At 40.3% G+C, this 21507-nt stretch overlaps 1 protein-coding gene across 6 annotated transcripts; it reads left to right on the top strand.

Annotated features, from left to right (window-relative positions):
* Nucleotides 1-170: 170 nt before the first annotated feature.
* On the top strand, nucleotides 171-21493 carry TBCCD1 (TBCC domain containing 1). 6 transcript variants are annotated; one of them, XM_030329355.1, is made up of 9 exons: nucleotides 171-402; nucleotides 1916-2053; nucleotides 5111-5489; nucleotides 9065-9220; nucleotides 13151-13517; nucleotides 15620-15806; nucleotides 15955-16452; nucleotides 17524-17674; nucleotides 20082-21493. In XM_030329355.1, the coding sequence occupies exons 2-8, from the start codon at nucleotides 1986-1988 to the stop codon at nucleotides 17651-17653; spliced, it is 1785 nt and encodes a 594-aa protein (XP_030185215.1). In that variant the 5' UTR covers nucleotides 171-402; nucleotides 1916-1985; the 3' UTR covers nucleotides 17654-17674; nucleotides 20082-21493. The 6 variants fall into 6 exon arrangements, with proteins under 6 accessions (XP_030185215.1, XP_030185219.1, XP_030185216.1 ...); XM_030329356.1 differs by lacking the exon at nucleotides 171-402 and adding an exon at nucleotides 4450-4607 and having other exon boundaries at nucleotides 1935-2053; XM_030329357.2 differs by lacking the exon at nucleotides 171-402 and adding an exon at nucleotides 4450-4607 and having other exon boundaries at nucleotides 1935-2175.
* Nucleotides 21494-21507: the final 14 nt, after the last annotated feature.

Raw genomic sequence — 21507 nt, 5'->3', positions numbered from 1 at the left:
CGAGTCGTAGAAATCTACGTAAAAAGGAGGTCGGGGCGAAACGATGCCAAACGAGGGCACCCGAGGTATAGGAATTCCCCCCGCCCGCCTCCTCGGACTCTCCACCAATCACGAAGTTCCTCCTGCAGCACTGCCCAATTGTGGGAGGGAGGGTTTACCTCGGTTACAAGTCTCGGAATTTCATTCATGCACAGCTTTGAGCTGGATGCGGGAGCAGAGGGACTTTGGAGGAATGGGCGGAGACAATTACTCTACGCCAAACGTAGGGCGGACGAATTGCTTAGGAGAATTTATTTACCCTCTTCGAACAATCCCGGAAGAAAATTGCCTGGGTTTCTCGGAGAAGAGGCTATGGAGGCAGACATACTTAGGTTCGGATTCGGCTTCCACCACTTCTTAGCGGTGAGAACATCCCCCCTCCCATACCCCCCCCCCAGTCTAGCCTAAGCTTTATTTTTACAAACCTGAGGCAAAACATTTTACTGGCAATGTTGTGAAACTTTAAAGGGAGAAAAGCTGTAAACCGTCTAGCACAGCGTCTTGCACAGTAAACACGCAACGAATAACTATCATCACACTTATGAGAACTCTTTGATTCGCCCCACCTGCTTTTGTTCATCTGATTAATTGCACCACCACCTACTTGTTCACGACAAAATTGTAGGTGTCTACCTTGATTCCTCCCCTTGTGTCCCCTATCCAAATCTTTGCCTTGAAACTGTATCCTGAATCTTTTCCGCTCCTGTACATCTCCACTACCTCTCAGGGCCAAGTCACATCATCTCTCACTTGGCAAGGCCTCCTAAGTGGTTTTCCTGCCTCCACTCTTAATATTTTAGTATCTCGTGTTCACTCCTGACCCCCATCCCCATGATATTTTACAAACATATCAGATCCTGTCCTTACCCTGCTCAAAAGCCCCGAATGGCTTTTCACTGCATTTAAAATAAAACCCCAACTCTTTATGATAGCTTGTAAAACTCTGTATATGTCACAAGAAAGCTAGAAAAAGAATTTTTAAAGCTTAAGATGATCTGTACCTGCACCTAGTATACTCCTTACCATGTTCCAGCAAAACTGGTTTTTTTTCTTTTTTAAATACACCAAACTTATTCCTCCCTAAGGCCTTTGTTCTAGCTTTTCTCTCTGCCTGAAGCACTCTTCCCTTAGTTCTTAACATGGGTGACTCCTTTTTCCACTCAAATCTGTTGGAATGTCACTACTTCAGAGAAGACTTCCTTGACCAACCAATCAAAAACAGCCCCTACTGAGTCCCTTACTCTTACACCATCCTATTTTTTTCCATCCCTATCCCCCACACTCACACAACTGGATGCTAGTTTCAAGACAGCATGAACCTGGACTGTTTTGTTCACACCTGAATAGAACAGCACCTTAGAATGAAGCCTGCCACAGAGTAAAAGTTGCTTCGACTGCGATTTTCATATGATGGCTTATTCTTCAGTCCTCAGCTCAAATTCAGCATTGACCCCCCTACCTCCCCCTCCAAATTCATAGCACTTATTAATATCTGAAATTGTCCATTTTTTCCTTAATACATATTATCTATTCTCCCTATTAAAATATACACTCCAAAAAAGGAAGGATCTTATCTATTTTGTTCACTGCTGTGGTCCTAGTGCCTAGCACTGTGCCAGACACACAGTTGTGCTCAATAATCATTGCTGTTGGAACAAAGGCATAAGAGGTGACAGAATCTGTTCAAGGTAGAAGTGCGGCTTGAATTCTCACCCAGATCTGTTTGAATCCAAAGCCTCTGTCTCCTGACCCATAGAGGTAAGAGGAAGATAAGGTTACTGCTTTCAGGAAAACGCCTAATAGGGGAGGCCACATCAAAGAGAAACTAAATTGCATTTTATCGCCTTATTTACTTTTGTATCTCCCACACCTATAGAGGCCATAAACGAACTAAGAAACCAGGAAATGGCTAAAAATCATTACGTGGAGGCTTCGAGGAAGGAGTGATGTCTTCTGTAGGGTGCAATCCAAAAAAGCTTCGTGAAGGCCCTAACGTGGCAGGACAGCTAACAAAGTTAAGGAGCTAATCCTGGGGGGTTGCTTCAGACGGCCTGGGTTTCTATCCTGGGAGCTCTCTTGCTGTGTGACCTTAGGGGTCTATTACTTAGACCTCTTTTACCTCTAGTTTACTTCTCAGTAAGTCAAGTGTACTTAACTTGAAGGGCTCTTGGGAAGACTGAGATAATAGCACATAAACGTGCTTTACACATTGCCGGCCCCTAGTAAACACTACAAACGTAAACTGTCATTGTTATATTACTGATCAAAGCGTGCTGACCTTACCAGCAGCTACTGGCTGACCTTGGTTGGGTGGAGCAACAAAAAACTTGCTACTTCCCTGCGTGGGGAGGCGCGGCACCAGAAAGCGGCCAGGCCTGGCTCCAGGTCCCAGCACCGGGGACTCTCGGCCTCAGCCGAGTTTTTCTCAGTCCGCGGGAGAACCTGGCGGCCGCTCTAGCTGCGTGGGCCTCCGGTTCTCTGTGGTGCGAGGCCTGGCGCCTGCGCAGTGGAGGAGGCGGCGGGCGAGGGGCTGGGCCGGGTGAGCGGGGCGCGGCGGCACGCGGAGGGTGCGGCGGAGCGGCCGTGCCTTCGCAGGTAACTGCGCGCGGGCCGGCGCCAGGGAGGGAGGGTGGGGAGGCTGCCCTGGAGATGGCCCGGTTTCGGGCCCGCTACGGGGCCTGTCGGCTGGGCCATCCCGGTTCCCAGAGTCCGGCCGGGGAGCTGGTGCGGCCCCGAACCCGGACAACATCGGAGGTGTCGGCGAAGCCCCCAGAGGACCTCTGTGGTCTCAGGCCGCTGTCCCCGCCTGAAAAACCCAACCCCAGCCCTCCCCGGGGCTGCTCTTGAGAGCCACAGAGCCCTTGTTTGTTTACGAATTTAGCCGTCTGGAGTCTCGCAGTTAAATGGAGAGTTCGTACCCTGGCGTTTGGTCGCACACGTCAGGAACAGGAGTTCAGTATCTCACAGAGCAGTCGCTTTCCGTTTTGGGGCGAACTGAGATCTTTCTCACATTAACTCCGATCTCTTTTACTCAGAACAACGCTAAGCCATTCCCTTGTATGAAGCCAGCTGTCGTTTAGCCTCTCACCCCCTTCTTTCGGGTTCATGCTCCCACATTCCTTTACCTGGCCCTTTGTGGCCTCACATCTAAGGTCACTCATTCTGGTAATCCTCTCCTGGATCCAGTCCCGTTTTCGGAGATTCTTCCCAAACTGGGTTCCTAAAGTACATTTGTGAATAACACGGTTCTCAAGTCAGACAGACTTGAATTCTGATCCAGAACAGTGCCAACTTAAGAGTGTAAGTCCCTTGACTTCTCTAAGCCTCAGTGTTCTCATCTGAGAATGGGGACAATCATATTATCTCCAGGTGGTTGAGAGAACGAAAGGAGGTGAAAATGAAAAATATTTAGCGTGCTACCTCGCAGGTATTAAGCATTCGACTGATGTCAGTTATTTTTGGAGCAGATAATTCCCCAAAGACACATGCCTTTTTTGGAATGAAAGGCAAAATACAATTATAGCAATAAAACATTTTCCACCAGTCGTATAAGGAAGGTTTTTTAAAGTGATATTTTTAATGCTGAGGATTGCTCAATGGTCAAGTGGTACCCCTTGGTCAAGTGATGATACAGTTTGATACAGTCATCTTGGAAAGCAATGGGAATATGTATCAGGAGCTTTAGAAATGTCATTTACTTCATTTCACAAATGCACATCTGAAAAATTTCCCAGAAATAATCATAGTGCAGAAAATACACAGAAAGATAGTAATATAGCATTAATTATAACATTTAAACTCTTCATTATTTTAATTGACATATAGTTGATACACATTGTATTAGTTTCAGTCGTACAACGTAGTGATTTGACAACTATATACATTACAAAAATACCACAAGTGTGGGTGTCATCTGTCACCAAAGTGAGTACAGTATGATTGACTAGATTCCCCATGCTGTACTTTTTATCCTCGTGACTTACTAATTTTATAACTGGGAATTTTGTACCTCTTAATCCCCTTCACCCTTCACCTACATTTAAGCTTTTTTTTATAGTGGAAAATTTTAACATACACAAAAGTAGAATAGGTAAATAAACCCCCATGTGCTCATCACCCCGCTTCAACAATGATCAGTATTTTGCGTGCCTTGTTTTTGTGAAAACTTTTAAACCTACTTAATGTCTGAAAATAGGAGAACAGGTGAATACATGCGGGTACATTTATTTAGAGTGCTATGAACTTTTAAAATAACAGAATTGTATATATGGTATTACCGCACATTTGAAAATTCAAAAACTAACCTCCCGTCTGTGTAGAAAAAGAGATAGAAAGGAAACACAAGAGTATGTTAACTAGTTTCCCTTTGATGGTGGGACAGTGGGTGATTTCTTCCCCTTCTGTTTTTAGCTAGAACTATCCCATAAAAATTGTATATTGTTGTTAAAACCAAGAACCAACAAGCAAAATCTAAAAACACTGCACCTGAACTAAGCACAAAGAATATGCCAGAACGGGTTCACTGTTACAGAGAATAAAGATGATCTATTTTTGCAGCCTATGCTTGTGTGAGTATTCATCTGCCTCATGTTAGTGCTTCATATTGAACTATATGTCAGTTAACATCCAAAATTTTAACCTTCCATCCTCTATGTGTAAGTGATTTGACTTGGAAGTTTTATCCCCCTTATTTTGACTACCATTCCCCCTCAGGGCAGGCAAAGATGTCCTGTGAAGAGATGACTCATTTCTTCCTTTCCTGAGCAGGAACTCATACTTCATGCATTTACACTCTTCCTAAAACAACCACTTCAAACAATTCAAGGAAGATAATTTTGTTTCATCACAAAATTTTTCTTGTTCAAATGGGTTGGAGTGAGATCTGACCAAGAATTCTGCTCTTGGTTGATGAACTAGATCTGCTTTTTAAACTGACCTAGTACATCTTAAAATAGTTAAGGGAGGGGTCACCTTAAAGAAGCCATGTAAGTGAAACAAAACAAAAAAATAAAAAAAAATGCATAAATGAGTTTTGTTCAACTTGGTTTGTGAAAAAACTTTTGTTTCGTAGGTATGCCAAGAAGTCTTTTCACACAGATGTCCTTAGAGATAATATGGATCAGTCCGGAGTTCTCCTCTGGGTGAAAGCAGAACCCTTTATAGTGGGTGCCTTGCAAGTCCCCCCTCCATCCAAGTTCAGTCTTCACTATCTCAGGAAGATATCCACCTATGTGCGAACCCGGGCCACAGAGGGGGCTTACCCACGCCTGTACTGGTCTACGTGGAGGCACATTGCATGTGGGAAGCTGCAGTTGGCCAAGGATCTGGCGTGGCTTTACTTTGAAATATTTGATAGTCTTGCAGTGAAGACACCAGAAGAGCGCCTGGAATGGTCCGAGCTTCTGTCCAACTGCATGTCTGAGGATGAAGTCGAAAAGCAAAGAAATCAGGTATAGATGTATATGTATGTGTATGTGTGTTTCATTGTTTTGAGAAAGAAACTATTTGTAAGTTTTGTACTAGCTGTGCAGTGTGTGGTTTTAGGTGAATGATCATTGTGATCCCAAAGTGCCTTTTTTTTTTTTTTTAAACAGTTCCATTTGGGTGGTATTTAATGAATTAGCTCTTACTTAGCAATCCCTATTCACCTACTTCCAAAACATTACAAGAACACAGCAAATGAAAGAAGCAAATAGTTTCATTGACTTTAAAAATATTTTAAGGTGAGGGGCACCTGGGTGGCTCAGTCAGTTAAGCATCTGCCTCTTGATTCCTGCTCAGGTCATGATCTCATGGTTTGTGAGATCGGACCCTGCACTGGGCTCACGCTGACAGTGTGGAGCCTGCTTGGGATTCTCTTTCCCTCCCTCTCTCTCGGCCCCTCCCTGACTTGAACACGTGCATGCCCTATCTCTCTCAAAGAAAGTTAAAAATATTTTAAGGTGAGTCAGTGCTTATGAACCATTGATAAATTACAGTCAGGGCACCCGACTGTTTTTAAGTAAGCATCTGCTATGTGCTGGGATTCAGAGATGATTGGAATAGCATCTCTGCCCTCATGGAGCTCATAGTGTAGTAGGGGAGGTTGGTGTGTGAAAAAGTGCTATTTGATAGTGTAGAATGTACACTAGTAAAAGTGTAACGTAAAGGGCAGAAATAGAATAGGGAAGAGAGTGATTAGTTCCGGTGATCAGGAAAGACTTCGCAGAGAAAGTATATTAATCAGAGTAGGCTCGTTACAGTAATAAGCAATCCTGGCATTTCTGTGGCTTGGCACAGTTAACAGTTTATTTCTCCTTCAAGCAGCAGTATACCACAGGGCATCCAGTTGGATGGATCTGTAGGCTGCTGTTGTCCAAGCAATAACTCAGGGATCTAGTCATCTGTCTTTTGGAACCACAATTGTATTAGCTTTGCTGCAGTTAAAAACAAACAAAAATGAAATTCCAGTGGCTTACGGTAACAAAGATTTATTTCTTGCTTATTCTATGTGCAGCTTGCACTTTAGCTAGGCCTCTCTTCCAGGTGACGGCTTGGCTCTATGTGTCTCCTCATTTGGGGACCCAGGCCGAAGAAACATGTTCTGTGTTGGTCATGCCTATTCTTAGGACAGAAGGGAAGAGCAGCAGAGCAGGAGAAAGCTCACAATGCCTCTTAAACTTTGGCTCTGATGTGACATAGACTGCAGTGACTTTCATTCCATTGGCTAAAGCTTTGTCATATGTCCATGTCTAAAATCAGGAAGTTGGGGAGATAAACTACCTCACAGGAGGTAAAGAACTCCTATGGCCATGTATCAGACCCAAAAGCCTCCCGGAGGATGTGGAAATGAATAATTGCAGGCATGATACAATTTTTCCCAGCCATGTCCTCTAGGGTCTCGGAGTCTTTTACTGCCATTTCTTTTGGGAGAGTCAATAGTGTATGTCAATCCACCCACATTCCATTGACTATAACTCGGTTATACCATGTCTAACTTCAAGAGAGGCTGGGAAATACTATGTAGTCGTGTGCCCAAGAAGAAAAGCAAAGGTATATTTAGTTAGTACTAGTCGCTCTCTGCCACATGTGGTAATGTCTAAACAGGGTTTTGGAAATTGAAAGAAAGTGTTGCAAGCAACCAAGAGATAAAGAACAGTATAGTTATTTGTTAATTAAGCATTTATCGAGTGTCTACTATGTGTGAGGTACAGTAGTGGATGCTGGATACAGAGATGAATGAAACCTTCAAGAAGCTCCACATTTTTTGAGTGCTTATTATGTGCTATGTGCTATGGTAATTACTAGGAATAGAAAAATGAAAAAGACAAGGATCTTATAGTCTCTTGAATAGGAAGGTATATGAAGGAATAATGATAACATATAATTATTCAATGGACATATGTAGAAAATCAAGGAATTTTGCTGAGCATAAAAACGCCAGTCCCCAAAGGTTACATACTGTATTTATATAACATTCTTGAAATGACAAAAATAGAGAACAGATAAGTGATTGTCAGGGATTAAGGAAGGGGTGGGTGTGGGAGGGGGAAGTAGGGAGTGAGTGTGGCTATAAAAGGGCAACATGCAAGATCCTTGTGTTGATGGAAATGTTCTGTAACTTGGCTGCACCAACGTCAGTCCCCTGGTAGTGCTACTATATTATAGCTTTGCAAGATGGGGAACTGAATACAGTGTACACGGGGTCTCTCTATCCTTACAACTGCATGTAATCTCAAATCTACAGTTATCTCAAAAAATTTGATTAAGAAAGTAAACGTTTAATAGGTAGATTCATGGGGTTCCATTGACAGTTGACTGAGTAGGTCTAGGTGATCCTGAGATTCTGTGTTTTTAAGTTTTTAGGTAGAGTGATTTTCAGCTATACTATAACTATAGTACCAGATGTGTTACTTTTGTGTGCCTCCTGTATGTGCATGGGAATGGATATCTGAGGATAATCATGAACTTCAAGTCCTGAGCTTCAAACCAGACCCTTTTTCAAATACGAAATGATTTATAAACCTCTATCAGACCAGTGATATTTTTTTAAGTCACACACTCTTTGAAGAACTTGATGAAAACATGAGTCCTACCCCCCTATAAAATGTACATACACCAAAAAATTACATACAATTTCAAGTGTTGCATTGATACCCTAAACTTTGTTGATAAGTCTGTGAGTCTTAGGTTAGACCAACCTCCAAATTTTGGTGAAATTTCCTTCTTCTTTCTTCCATTAATTTATTTATTCAAATGACTAAAGTGTTTCCTTTTTTTTAATTATAATTTTAAACTTTTGAAATAATATATTTTTTAAAAGTATGTACTTCATCTTATCCACTTCATCAATTTTGGGAGAGAATGTCTACAGCCAAAGATGCTACATAGCTTTCCAAGAAGGGAGGTGACTTCAGTTTAATTGATTTTAGGAACTCCTGGGTATCAGAGACCTACATATCAAATGCTAGCAAGTTTCTACACTTTTGTTCTTAAGATCGGCAAACTGTTGTGAATTTATTTTACTATGTCTACTTAGTTGTAGAATACGGACTGATGTGATTTTCTTTTAAGTTTATTCATTTATTTTGAGGGGGGTTGTGAGAGAGAGGGGGGGGAGAGAGAGAGGGGAGGTGGGGAGAGAGAGAATCTGTCAGTGCAGAGCCCCATGTGGGGCTCAATCTCACGAACCATGAGATCATGACCTGAGCCAAAATCAAGAGTCAGACACTTAGGGGCACCTGGGTGGCCCAGTCAGTTAAGCGTCCGACTTCGACTCAGGTCATGATCTCCTGGTTTATGGGTTCGAGTCCCACATTAGGCTCTGTGCTGACAGTTCAGAGCCTGAAGCCTGCTTCAGATTCTGTGTCTCCCTCTCTCTCTGCCCTTCCCTCTGCTCATGCGCACATGTGTGCTCTCTCTCTCTCAAAAATGAATAAACATCAAAAAAAAAAAGAGAGACACTTAACCAAATGAGCCATCCAGGTGTCCCTGGACTGGTGTGGTTTAAAGACATGTGTTCATCATCTCTTTTCTTCTTGGACAGCTTTCAGTGGACACCCTACAGTTTCTGCTCTTCTTATATATACAGCAGTTAAACAAGGTTTCCCTGAGGACATCTTTGATTGGAGAAGAGTGGCCTAGTCCCAGAAATAGATCTCAGTCTCCTGACTTGGCTGAAAAATCCAGTTGCCATAATAAGGTACTGTTTAAATTTTGGTCTCCTCTGAAAGGGAATTTGTGAGGAAGATGATTTGTCTTCATTAAAAATTGTGTTAGGATTACTTATATAAGCCAGTCATTTGCTGGCATGCTTGTTTTGTTTTGCTTTTTTCATTTCTTTTCCTTATTATAAAACAAAATAAATATTTTCAGTCTTAGTCGAAATAGGTGATTTCTGCTCCTTTGGTGACCCAAAAATTGCATGATTTTTGGGCAAACTATTCACTGTACTCTCATTAGAATTCTCAGTTTTGCAAATGTCAATGAATTTGAATCTACTTATTTGACTAAGGTAGGATAAATGAAAAGATGTAGAGTTTGCAAAGTATGTTGAGATCTACTGACACAACTTCTGTAAAAATATCTTCTCATATATTTAAATGATGTGCTTCAGTATGCTTAAGCTTAGCATGCTTATGTAATATTATATGATGTGATGACCTAGAAGTTAAATTTAACTGCCTCATGTTGTGAGTTTTAGAAATTGTGTTATTTCTTCTGTCTTTGTAAGGAAAACTGAAATGGTTTTACCCGTTTATGTAAAAGTATTCTGAAGAACTTTAAGGAAAACATAGACCTCAGTATTGCTGCCATGCGCAGGTTCCTTAAAAATGTTCTGAGGCACACACACACACACACACACACACACAAATTGTTCTGAGGCAAACAACAACAACAAAAACCTCTCTGATATTTGGTACTTTTATAATCTTTTTCGAGTAAATCTGGCCGCCCTTATATTCCATGATGCTATTCCCTCCTGGTTCTGCTTTTAATTCTTCCTTCTCACTCTTCTTCATGAGCTTCCCCTCCTGGCCCCGACAGGCTGCTTTTCCCCCCGGATTCTGCCTGGGGCCATTTTGTCTTCTCACTAGACATAGTCTTTTTTTTTTTTTTTCCCCCTCACACTAGACATATTCTTTAAACATAATTCTTCTCTTCCCATGACTTTATATATCTCAATGACTCCTGAGTTTGTCTGCATTTTAGATTCCCCTCTTCACGCAGATGCCCTATCTATACCTTAATTTCAGAATGCCCAAGTCCAGATGTATTAGAAAGACCAATAATTGTCTGCTCTTTCCACATGTATTTCCTGTTGAGTGGGTACCGTATAGAGACGGTGTTTTGAACCATCTGTAGTCTGTATTCAAATTGGCTCTGCCACTTGGTATCACATGATTTTAGGCAAGTTAGTTAACTTTTCTAGGCCTTGGCTTCTCTTCGATAAGTGGGGATGATATTGCACATTTCTGGATGGCTGTGAGAATTCACTAATATAATAGCATGAGACTTGTTTCATAGTAAGCACCAGTAAATGGTGACTTAGTTTGTGCCATAGCATGACCTTTCCCAACTGATTAGACCAGAGATGGACCCTTGACTAGAGTAACCCATTCATAGGTATGTATGTGAAATTGGTCTAATTGGAAATGATGACCTGGCCCCATCAGTAGCCCCAGGAACTGAAGAAGTTACCAGTCTGTGAGGGGTGCTTGAGCTGGTGGCTCAAGTGATATTGGTACCAGAATAGCCACCATGTTCATGAGTGCCCTGGAGTTATGAGGGATTAGAAACTGAGGTAATCAGAGAAAAAGAGTAGAATGGAACAGACATGTAGAGACATCGGCCTCTGAGAAAGAACCAGGTTTAAGGTAGCCTTCCAGTTCCAGTTGTTATGAGGCCTACCTACACTTCAGTTTGGGAGATGACCACGTGTGCCTACAGTAAAATCTCCCTTTACTTAAATCAACGTATATTCTCTATGCCAGTTCAAGTTACCACCAGCTTCAGATGCTCACTCTCTCAGCACCTGTACCTAGTTATTTGTCAAGTCTTCCCGAGTCTGCCTCCAAAATAACTCTAAAAGTCTGTCCCTTTTCAGAAGACCTGGCTAGCTCAGTCAGTGGAGTATGCAACTCTTGATGTTAGGATTGTGAGTTCGAGCCCCATGTTGGGTATAGAGATTACTTAAGAAATAAAATCTTTAAATATATATGTGTATATATATATATATATATATATATATATATATATAAACTCTGTCTCTTCCTCTTATATAGACCATAATGACATTTTGGAGGTGGGGGGACCTTGACTTCCATAATTAGATCCTACCTGGTCACTCTGCTTTTAATCTGCACCCCACCCACTACACTGGACTTTCTAAATGCAGAAGGATTATATCTGTCTCCTGCCAAAGCTGCCATCAATGAATTATCATTGTCACTGCTGTTTTCATCTTGTGCTCCATGGGGCCACCTCAGGGCCTACGATGGGTGAGGAGGATGCAATAAGAGAGATGAAGAGTGACAGCTCTGCTTTGACGTGTTTTTTTTTTTATTTTTAAGTATTTATTTACTTATTTTGAGAGAAAGAGAACACACGCATGGGCACAAGTGGGGGAGGGGCAGAGAGAGAGGGAGAGAGAGAATCCCAAGCAGGCTCCGTGTTGTCAGCACAGAGCTTGATGCAGGGCCTGAACTCACAAACCATGAGGTCGTGACCTGAGCCAAAACCAAGAGTCAGATGCCTAACCAGTTGAGCCATCCAAGTGCCCCTAACATGTTCTTTGGTATCCAAATGAGAATTTATTAAAAAGAAAAAAGGGTACAGCTATTTAGAAAATAGCCCTAAAGTCCCTGGCACACAAAATAAAGCCCAGATGTTTTATTAGGGTTTCCTACAGGCCTTTCCTGATTGGTCCCTACCTACTATTTTAACTTTACCTGACACTTCCCAGCATGCTTCCTAAATCCCACCCAGAACTTCCAGTTTTCTGAACACAGCAGGTAATTTTATTCCTATGGGTCTTTGCATATGCTGTTCCCTAGGCCTAAGCCTTATTTAAAAATATGTTTGCGTGAATTAAGAATCTGTTCAAACAGCACTCCACAATGATTGTTTTTCCCCAAGGGGAGTTCCTTGTTCCTCTCATGCTCCTAGCATGTCTTCACAGATCTCTGCCCTAGGTCTTATCTCACTGTGTAATAGTTGCTCGCTTATATTGTTTTTTCACTACATAGACTCTGAGTTCCTTGAGGACAAGACTATGTCGTAGCCAATTTGCATAATTCATCAGTTAACACTGCTCATACCACATAAGAGATATTCACAAAATATCTGTCAAATGAATGAGCCAAGTCACTGAGACATCTGCCAACTCCAAGCTTATTCCAAAAGTTATAACTTGTCTTAAATCTAGCTACTGTAAGATCAGTTACATTGTTTCATCCAGTGGTATTTGAAGTTCCTCCTGTAGTATGAGAAGGTAAGTAGAGAAACCCAACATGGGACCCCTGGGTGGCTCGGTTGGTTGAGCATCCAACTTTTGGTTTCAGCTCAGGTCATTATCTCAGGTCCTGGGATTGAGCCCTGAGTCAGATTAAGATTCTTAAGGTTAAGATTCTGCCTAAGATTTTCCCTCTTTCCCTCTGCCGCTTCCCCTGCTGTCTCTCTCAAATAGACAAAATGACAAATAAAAGTAAATTAAAAAAAGGAAACCCAGTGCTTCATCGAATGTTAGATCTGAAACCTAGAGTATTTACCAGCTCTGTGACCCTGGGTAAGATTCTTAACCTTTCTCTATCTCCATTTCCTTATTTGTAAAGTGCGCATGGTAATGGCATCTTTTGCAAGATTGTTGCTAGGATTAAATATGTTAAGGTTTGTATAACACTTACTGGTTGGCACACACTAAGGATTAGCTGTTAGTATTACTTTTGAATTAGCCAAAGAAGGCAGAGAATCTGTTTATACCTATCACATATATTTAAAAAATCTTTATGAGGTGTACATTGCTACCTTAAATGCTTTTTAGGAGATGAGGCAAAATATAAATAAAAAGCAATTAAAATACAGGTCTTGTAGAATCTCTTTGTTAAGTGTGCTTTATTTTGATATTTTTTAGAACTGGAATGATTACAGTCACCAAGCATTTGTCTATGATCATCTGTCAGACCTCCTTGAGCTGCTTTTAGATCCAGAACAACTCACTGCATCATTTCATTCGACCCATAGTAGTCTCGTCTCTCGAGAAGCTGTTGTGGCCCTCAGCTTTCTGATTGAAGGTACAGTCAGTGGAGCCAGGAAGATATATCCACTTCATGAACTTGCACTGTGGCAACCACTACATGCAGAAAGTGGCTTCTCAAGGCTCTCTAAGACCTTTTCTTTCTACAAGCTGGAAGCCTGGCTGAGAACCTGTTTGACTGGGAATCCATTTGGTACATCTGCCTGCCTCAAGTCTGGAAAGAAATTGGCTTGGGCTCACCAAGGTATTTTTCAGTATTTTCATCTATATTAAAAATTGGATGACAAGTGAAGGAAGTGTGTGTTTTCTGGTGTATTAATAGTCCTACATCTTTTGTAGAAGACCTGAAAAATATTGCTACTATAAGAGAGAAGAAAAGGGAACATTTCTCTTTTGTCTATGACTTTTTCCTGTCAAGGCAGCAAGAGTCAGAGAGTTGATTTGTGATTCTGGATCTTTGTGGTTACAGTTAACAGGAGTTCCAACTTGGGTCAGTCCTCTCTTTCTCTGCTCTTCTTTATTCAGACTCTTTCTCCCTTGCCCTCTCACATGCTCCTTTGCTTAAGGCTTTCCTGTTTTCCATGTACCACAGCAGCATTTGGCCTTTCCACGGTTACAGCGTCAGACAGTTGGTGTAGAGATGGGGTCCTATCTAGGCACACAGACACAAACAGATTAGATTTTTCTAAATTGGAAAACTCAAGTTACAGTAAAGAAAATCCTGGCCTTGGTCACATCAAATACCTATTCCTGACAGTCCAGGATAGGTTCGGGTGCCGTATGACTTCTGGCCCACGTAGAAGTTTTAAGAGAAGGGGGTTCGGGTGGAAGTTTAAAAAGAAGTAGGTGCCTATACTGAGGCAAATTGCAGGCAAAATTAGTGAAAAAAACCCCCAAAACTAGAATATACTCCCACAATCTCTGAATTTCAAAGATAAAGGAAAAAATAGGCTCCATGTAATTAAAAAAATGAGTTTTGTATCAAATTTTTATAATGCCAAAAAAACAAAACGATTGAGCAACATATACAGAATCTTGAGTGGGGCGCCTGGGTGGCGCAGTCGGTTAAGCGTCCGACTTCAGCCAGGTCACGATCTCGCAGTCCGTGAGTTCGAGCCCCGCGTCAGGCTCTGGGCTGATGGCTCAGAGCCTGGAGCCTGTTTCCGATTCTGTGTCTCCCTCTCTCTCTGCCCCTCCCCCGTTCATGCTCTGTCTCTCTCTGTCCCAAAAATAAATAAACGTTGAAAAAAAAAAATTAAAAAAAAAAAAAAAGAATCTTGAGTGAAAAGATTGTGACCCAAGAATTCCGTGTCTAACCAAGCTATTGCTCTAGAGGAGGTCAAAGACTTCCAGATGTCTGAGGGTGCCATAAATATATAGGACATACTACATAAATTTTTGGTGTTGATAAAAGAATATAGGCTCAAGCAGTTGTTTAGATGTTAGCAGTAGTCACTAGTAGGAAAAAGAGGATAGCTAATCTCTTAGGATTATACCGAAATGTTAATGGTGGTGGATAACAGGATCACAAATAATTTTTATCTTCTTTTGCCACTATTTAAAATTTTTCTACAATAACCATGTGTTACTTATTTAATAAAAGGAAGCAGTAAGTTGTTTTTTTGTTTTGTTTTTAAAAAAGAAGAATCACATACTTCTGTGACCTCTTCCTATTTGGCCAGTATTCGTTTATCTACAAGGGTATCCTGATGGCTTGCAGGGAAGCACAGTCTGAGAAGCCAGTCACACGATGGTGAAACTGTGTTAGGAGGGTAACCCCTGCACAGATGTTTTAAGTGTCCGTGTGTGTGAGGCACTGTGTGTGAGAGGAAAATATGCTCTCAGTCACTAATGATCTAGGGATTAAAGACCTGAATCCAAATAGAATTCATGGAATACTGTGGTAAGTAGCTGAGGAGGGGATTGAAATTAGTATTATGGCAATTTAAAGAGATTATTTCAGGACTGGGATGATAAATTGAGTCAACTTGGAGAAGATACTTGAGTTATTTGAGTCGGGCCAGTTCTGTCACTTTCTGGCCATATGAACTTAGGTGTATTACTTGAATGGTTACACATGAAACAAACCTTAGATCTGTAGGCAATCTTGAATGGATTATAGGTTTCAAAAAATTTTATGACAAAAAATTATGAAATATCGCAAACGTACTGAGAAACATAGAGAACAGTATAGCAAACACCTCCCTACCCAAAGCCCAGATCTAACATTTTCCCAAACCTTGTATGTATCTAATTTTAGACCCGTATACACACATAGACATATGTAACCTCATATGGTTGTTTTGATTTGAAACTATCTCATTTATTTATATTTTTCTTACATAGTTGAAGGGACGACCAAAAGAGCTAAGATTGCTTGTAATACTCATGTGGCCCCTAGGATGCACCGCATGGTGGTGATGAGCCAGGTTTACAAGCAGACCTTGGCCAAGAGCTCAGATACTCTGGTGGGGGCACACGTAAAGATTCATCGTTGCAACGAATCTTTTATATATCTGCTGTCTCCCCTACGGTAAGCACAGTGTTCTGATATTCTGACGTTTTCTTTGGACTAGGACTGATTGTCCTAGTTCTCTGATTTTGCTATCAGAGAATAGTTTTGTAGCACAGTATTCACTTATTCTCACTGGGGAGTTCACCTGATTTTTTTCACATTACAGATCTGTGACCATTGAGAAGTGCAGGAATAGCACATTTGTCTTGGGCCCCGTACAGACTGCTCTTCACCTCCATAGCTGTGACAACATTAAAGTCATTGCTGCCTGCCACCGTTTGTCCATCTCTTCCACGGCAGGTTGCGTCTTTCACATTCTGACGCCTACACGCCCACTTATTCTCTCTGGAAACCAGACAGTAACTTTGGCCCCTTTTCACACCCATTATCCAATGCTGGAGGATCACATGGCCAGGACCGGCCTTGCTACAGTGCCTAACTATTGGGATAATCCAATGATTGTGTGCAGAGAGAGCAGCGACACAAGTGTCTTCCGACTCTTACCACCTTGTGAATTCTATGTATTTATTATCCCCTTTGAAATGGAAGGGGATACGACAGAGATACCTGGGGGGCTTCCGTATGCATATCAGAAAGCACTGCGTCAAAGAGAGCAGAAGATACAAATCTGGCAGAAAACTGTGAAGGAGGCTCGTTTGACAAAGTAAGTGTTTTCTAGAGGAAGAATTTGCCTTATATAAAATTCCACGGGAAAATTAATCTGTACATGTTTACAGCCATGGTAAAGTAATCAGAAAGATAGAGTGTGTCTTTTAAGGTCCCTATTCCAGGCTGTTTGGTTGGGAGATGGGAGCACTTAGAGGCCCAAGAATTAGACTCGCTTCTTTTCAGAAGCTTAAGTTTGTTGACAGATAAAGGACTCTATAAATGAAAGGTCATGTATAGACTATGCCACATAATCCAATACTTGAATGAATCGGCTTAGTTTTTAATTTACTTCTCTACCCTCTATCGGTGGTTCTCAACCTTGGCTGTGTGTTAAGGTCATCCAAGGGGCTTGCTAGAAATCAGATTTCCTGGCATCCACCACAGACCGACTCTCTAGGGGTGGATTCCTAATGCTGCTCCAAGGACTGATGCTAGTTTTGGTCAAAGTTTTCCCTAATCTGCCGTAAAATGTGAAAAATAAGTATAGTGTTTTAAAACAAAGCTAAATTTCATCCATTTAAAATGTTGTCTTTTATTCTGGAATTATAACCATCCTAAACTTGGGGCGCTAAAATATCTTATTTTTAGATTACATGCTGTGATAGTAGATGATTATGGTTTATTATGTTCACCACAAAATTTTATTTCAAGGTACTAGTCTTTGAACTCTGGAAGCCAGGGACACACTGTATGGTTAACATAGTTTCAAAAAACATGGCATGGGTAGTCAGGGAAGATTTATGGAAGAAGTAAGAATTTGTGTTGGATCTGGAAGAATGAGCACCATTTGGATAGAAGCTGAGGAGTGTGCAGAATACTTTTATATATAATGTATTGTATCTGACCTATATATATATATATATATATATATATATATATATATATATATTTTTTTTTTTTTTTTGGTGGTGGTAGTGCTCCAATGTACAGAACTCAATAGAGCAGTTATTTGGATAACTAGACACAATTTAATGTCTATCCCATTAAAGCGTTTTACAATCACCTGGAGGAAAATGAACGTGAACCAGTGTTCTTACATTATTTTTGCTCTTGACGGCACTTTTAGGGATCAGAGGAAGCAGTTCCAGGTACTCGTGGAGAACAAGTTTTATGAGTGGCTGATTAATACAGGACATCGCCAACAGCTGGACAGTCTGGTGCCCCCTGCCGCAGGCTCCAAACAAGCAGCAGGATAAGACTCCTACGTGGAAACACTGGTGGGCATTAGAACAAATTATCTTGGGAAAATCTTAGAAGCATGCCAAAAAACTGTACAGAATATTAGGTTACTGGCCACTGCCACTTTTCCCCCATCACTCCCACCAGCATATACAGACTTGACATACCCATATTTACTGCATTTTACAGTGAGAAGACCAACCAAAATATTCCAAGTGGAGCCTATGGAATACTGGGCAAATATAATGGGCAAGTTTTACTCTTTTTGCTTCTTGCCCAATACAGGTTGTACTTCCAAAGATACTACTTTCCCCATTCATAGCTTTTGTTTTCTTTCACCTTTCTAACACATCTTTCATCTTTCCCATCACCCTACACACAAATCAATTAAGTCAGCGAATTTTTGTTAGTGGCACCTATGAACATTAATAAATTACCAGAATTAATCCAAATGAAGATTTGAATACTGAAGGAGTGTGGATACAGACAAACTTACCAGAACTGAATTTAATCCAAATATAAAATACTCTTTTTAAAATAGAGATTAGTTTGCTTTTCTCTATTTTGAAGTATTTTTAAAGACTAATAACAGAAAAACAAGGAAGATGTCAATAAATAGTGCACAGAAAAATACAAACACAAAGATACTCACTTTTACTTATAAGTAATTTAAGAGACGTTTTTTCCTCTATTGGATTGACAAGGATCCAAAGGTGGTATACAACACTAGAAAGACATTTCATTTACCACTGGAAAACGTGGACATTTGTGCAAACTTTTGGGGGGATAGTTTGACAAAATAAAAATTCTAAATGCGCACAATCTCTGACTTGGCAAGTTCACTTCTTAGAATTTGCCAATTTAACAATTTCACTGATTAGAATTTATTTTACAGATACATTCATTTATGTAAAGATCTTTTTTAAAAATAAGTTCATTACAGCATTGTTTGAAATAGCTGCAGACTGGAAAACAACCCAGATGCTTTCCAGTAGAGGGCCGGTGCCTAATGAATTGGTTCATCCATGTTCTAGAATGCATCTTTAAAAAGAATGAGGTATAGGGCACCTGGGTGGCTCAGTCAGTTAAGTGTCCGACTCTTGATCTCAGCTCAGGTCTTGATCTCAGGGTCGTGAGTTCAAGTTCCACATTGAGCTCCAAGCTGGGCATGGCACTTACTTAAGGAAAAAAAGAAAAAGAATAAAGGTATATCTGTGGGTGCTGATACTGAATCATCTCTAAACTGGGGGGTTGGAGCGGTGAAGGCAGAAGAGGAGGAGTAGAATATTGCCTTGTGTGTTTTCAAAAAAGAAAGGGATTATCACACATGGTTATGTGCTAATTACATGCCTTAAAAACCTCTGAAAGGGTTTAAAGAAATTACTGAAAGTGTTGTCTTTGAGGAACAAGGCTAGACGTCTAGGGTGAAAGAAAACATTCTTAATTTTTTTTTTCATATAGAATTCACATACCGTGAAATTCACCTTTTTAAAGTAAAGGATTCAGTGGCTTTTATTAATACAGTCACAAGTTTGTGCAACTTTCATCCAGAACATTTTCATCACCGTGAATATAGACCCCGTACACGTTAACAGGCACTCCTTATTCCTCCACCTCCAGTATCTTCTCTCTTCTCCAGTCCCTGGCAACCAGTAAGCTACTTTTTGTTTCTTGATTTGTCAACTCTGGACATATCCTGTAAATGGAATCCTACAACGTGTGACCTCTGTGCCTGGCATCTCTCACTTAACATCGTGATCTTAGGGTCATCTGTGTTGTAGGATGTGTCAGTAGGTCATTCCTTTTTGTGGCTGAATAATATTCCAGTGTCTAGATAAACACAGTGAGGTCTATCTGTTCATCATTCGATCTGAGATTTGAGGCATTTCCCTTCTCAATTGTTTTCAAGTTTATTGTGAATGGTGCTGTGTTCCTTTTGTGCACAAGTGTTTTTGTGCATGTGTGTTTTCGGTTCTCTGGTACATACCTAGGAGTAGAATTGCAAGGTCATAGGTTAACCTTTTTAGGAACTGCTGAACTGTTTTCCAAAACTGCAAAAACTTACTCTTTATTGTCTATATGTTGTTTGCATTTTGAAGTATTACTTTTTATAAAAAAAGAATTTTATAGTATTTAATAAATGCTGAGATTAAGAATTGGAAATCTGATAAAATTCCCATTTCCTTTGGAAAGAAGAAGGTAAATCTTAGTTTAGACTAATCCCTATAGACAGCCACTTTTTCATGTTTGTATATGATTGTCTTTTCTATTAGGAACTAATATGACCCTCAGAAGAATATAATTAACCTTAAACCTTATGTATCTTATCACTCTAAACTGTCATCTGACCTTGATTTGTATGATTTTATAAATGCAAGTTTTTTCTTATGTGCAGAAAGGCAACAGGAAATTAAGTTATTAATATTTTTCTTTTGTTATCTTCAGGGCTCTGGAAACAGGAGGATGAATGGATGATGGTACATGTCTTGAAACTAAACTGGGAAGATGCTCTTGCTGCTTAAGAGATACTGGGGCTTTTTCCTTCCTATTTAAGACCATTCCTTGATTTCCATTCCACACTCATATGTTATTGCTTATGTTGAATTTTAGATGAACTTCCATCATATAAACATTGTTTATAGAACATCAGGAAGCTCATCTTTGTGTTGCCAAAATGAAGGAGTTGATGAAGGCAATTTCATCGTATTTACGTTAATATTAAAGTGATGGAGTGTAGATTTGCAAGTAAACTTCACATTTTAATTTGTATGACGAAAGGGTCTCATCCTTTCTAGAGTTAAATAAGAGTTTTATAGTTCTGTGTAACTATTTGAAAGGAAATTGCTACTCCTTTTAAAAAATAATTGGAATGAAAGTATAGTTTGTTGGTGTATAAGTATAGCAGAGATAGTTTTATACAAAGATATTTTAGTCCTTAAAAGTATGAAGCAATGAAATTGTGTAAAACCCCTATTTTTCATTTTGTGCTTCCAAGTTTCAATAAGCAAACTCTAAAAAGTAATTTTCTCCTTTTGAGAAAAAGATAGAGCTTTGCTTTCAATTTTAGAAAAGGTTTTATGGGGGAGGAAAGAGTTTTTCCTCCATCCTTCTAGGTTCTTTTGGCTAGTTGACTAATTAAGTTGACATCAGACATATTAACAGGAGGAAAACAATTCTAATTACACATCTATGGGAGCCTCCTAAGGACAGGAGCCCCAGGAATAAGTCAGGCGGTTATGGCTACTATGCCACCCTGAGCTAAGGACTGGGTGGGATGTGGGCCTGAGGAAGGGGACTTCTCAGGATAAAAAGAGCAGATGTGTGGCGGTTAGATGTTTGTCTTGTCCTACAGATGAGTCATTTAGATTAAAAGTTCTCTCTGGTAGTAGCTCCCGTTCTGGGCCAGGCCCCCTGTCTCAATTATTTTAGATAGTTAAGGGAGAGGAAAAATTTTTCTTGAACCTGCAGGGTCTTGTTTGCCTTCAGCTCCAAATAATCTACATGCTAAAGTAGCACATTTTGGGGTCATGCATTCTGCTCCCTTGCAATTCCCAATGTCATTCTTTGATATGATATCAAAATAAAGTTTACATTTGATTGGGAAAGCTATATTCTTTAAGATAAAGGAAAATAATTATTAAATTATTAAATAATTATTAAATTATTACGTGAATCTGCTGATAAACATGGTTTCGTATGCTCACTGGTCATTAAACTAGTATTTAAAAAGGGCTTGATCTTTTCTTTCTAAAGTGGAAATTAACCCTCAGAATGTGTGTTAATTCTAATTGAGGTTCATAGTTTTTATTTTAAGATGGAATTCAAGAGAGAATTCAATAAAGAAACACTGGAGTTTTGCACGTGTGTTTTG

This window comes from Lynx canadensis, chromosome C2 (assembly GCF_007474595.2).
Source record: "Lynx canadensis isolate LIC74 chromosome C2, mLynCan4.pri.v2, whole genome shotgun sequence".
Lineage (NCBI taxonomy): Eukaryota > Metazoa > Chordata > Mammalia > Carnivora > Felidae > Lynx > Lynx canadensis.
The sequence above is the reverse complement of the archived record's forward strand: the minus strand, read 5'-3'. Positions and strand labels throughout refer to the sequence as shown.

Excerpts from the sequence above, each read along its gene's own strand:
- TBCCD1 (XM_030329355.1), top strand. The coding sequence starts at position 1,986 with ATGTCTTCTGTAGGGTGCAATCCAAAAAAGCTTCGTGAAGGCCCTAAC. Across the intron at positions 2,054-5,110 it reads GTGGCAGGACAGCTAACAAA|GTATGCCAAGAAGTCTTTTC; the intron begins GTTAAGGAGCTA and ends TTTGTTTCGTAG. Across the intron at positions 9,221-13,150 it reads AATCCAGTTGCCATAATAAG|AACTGGAATGATTACAGTCA; the intron begins GTACTGTTTAAA and ends GATATTTTTTAG.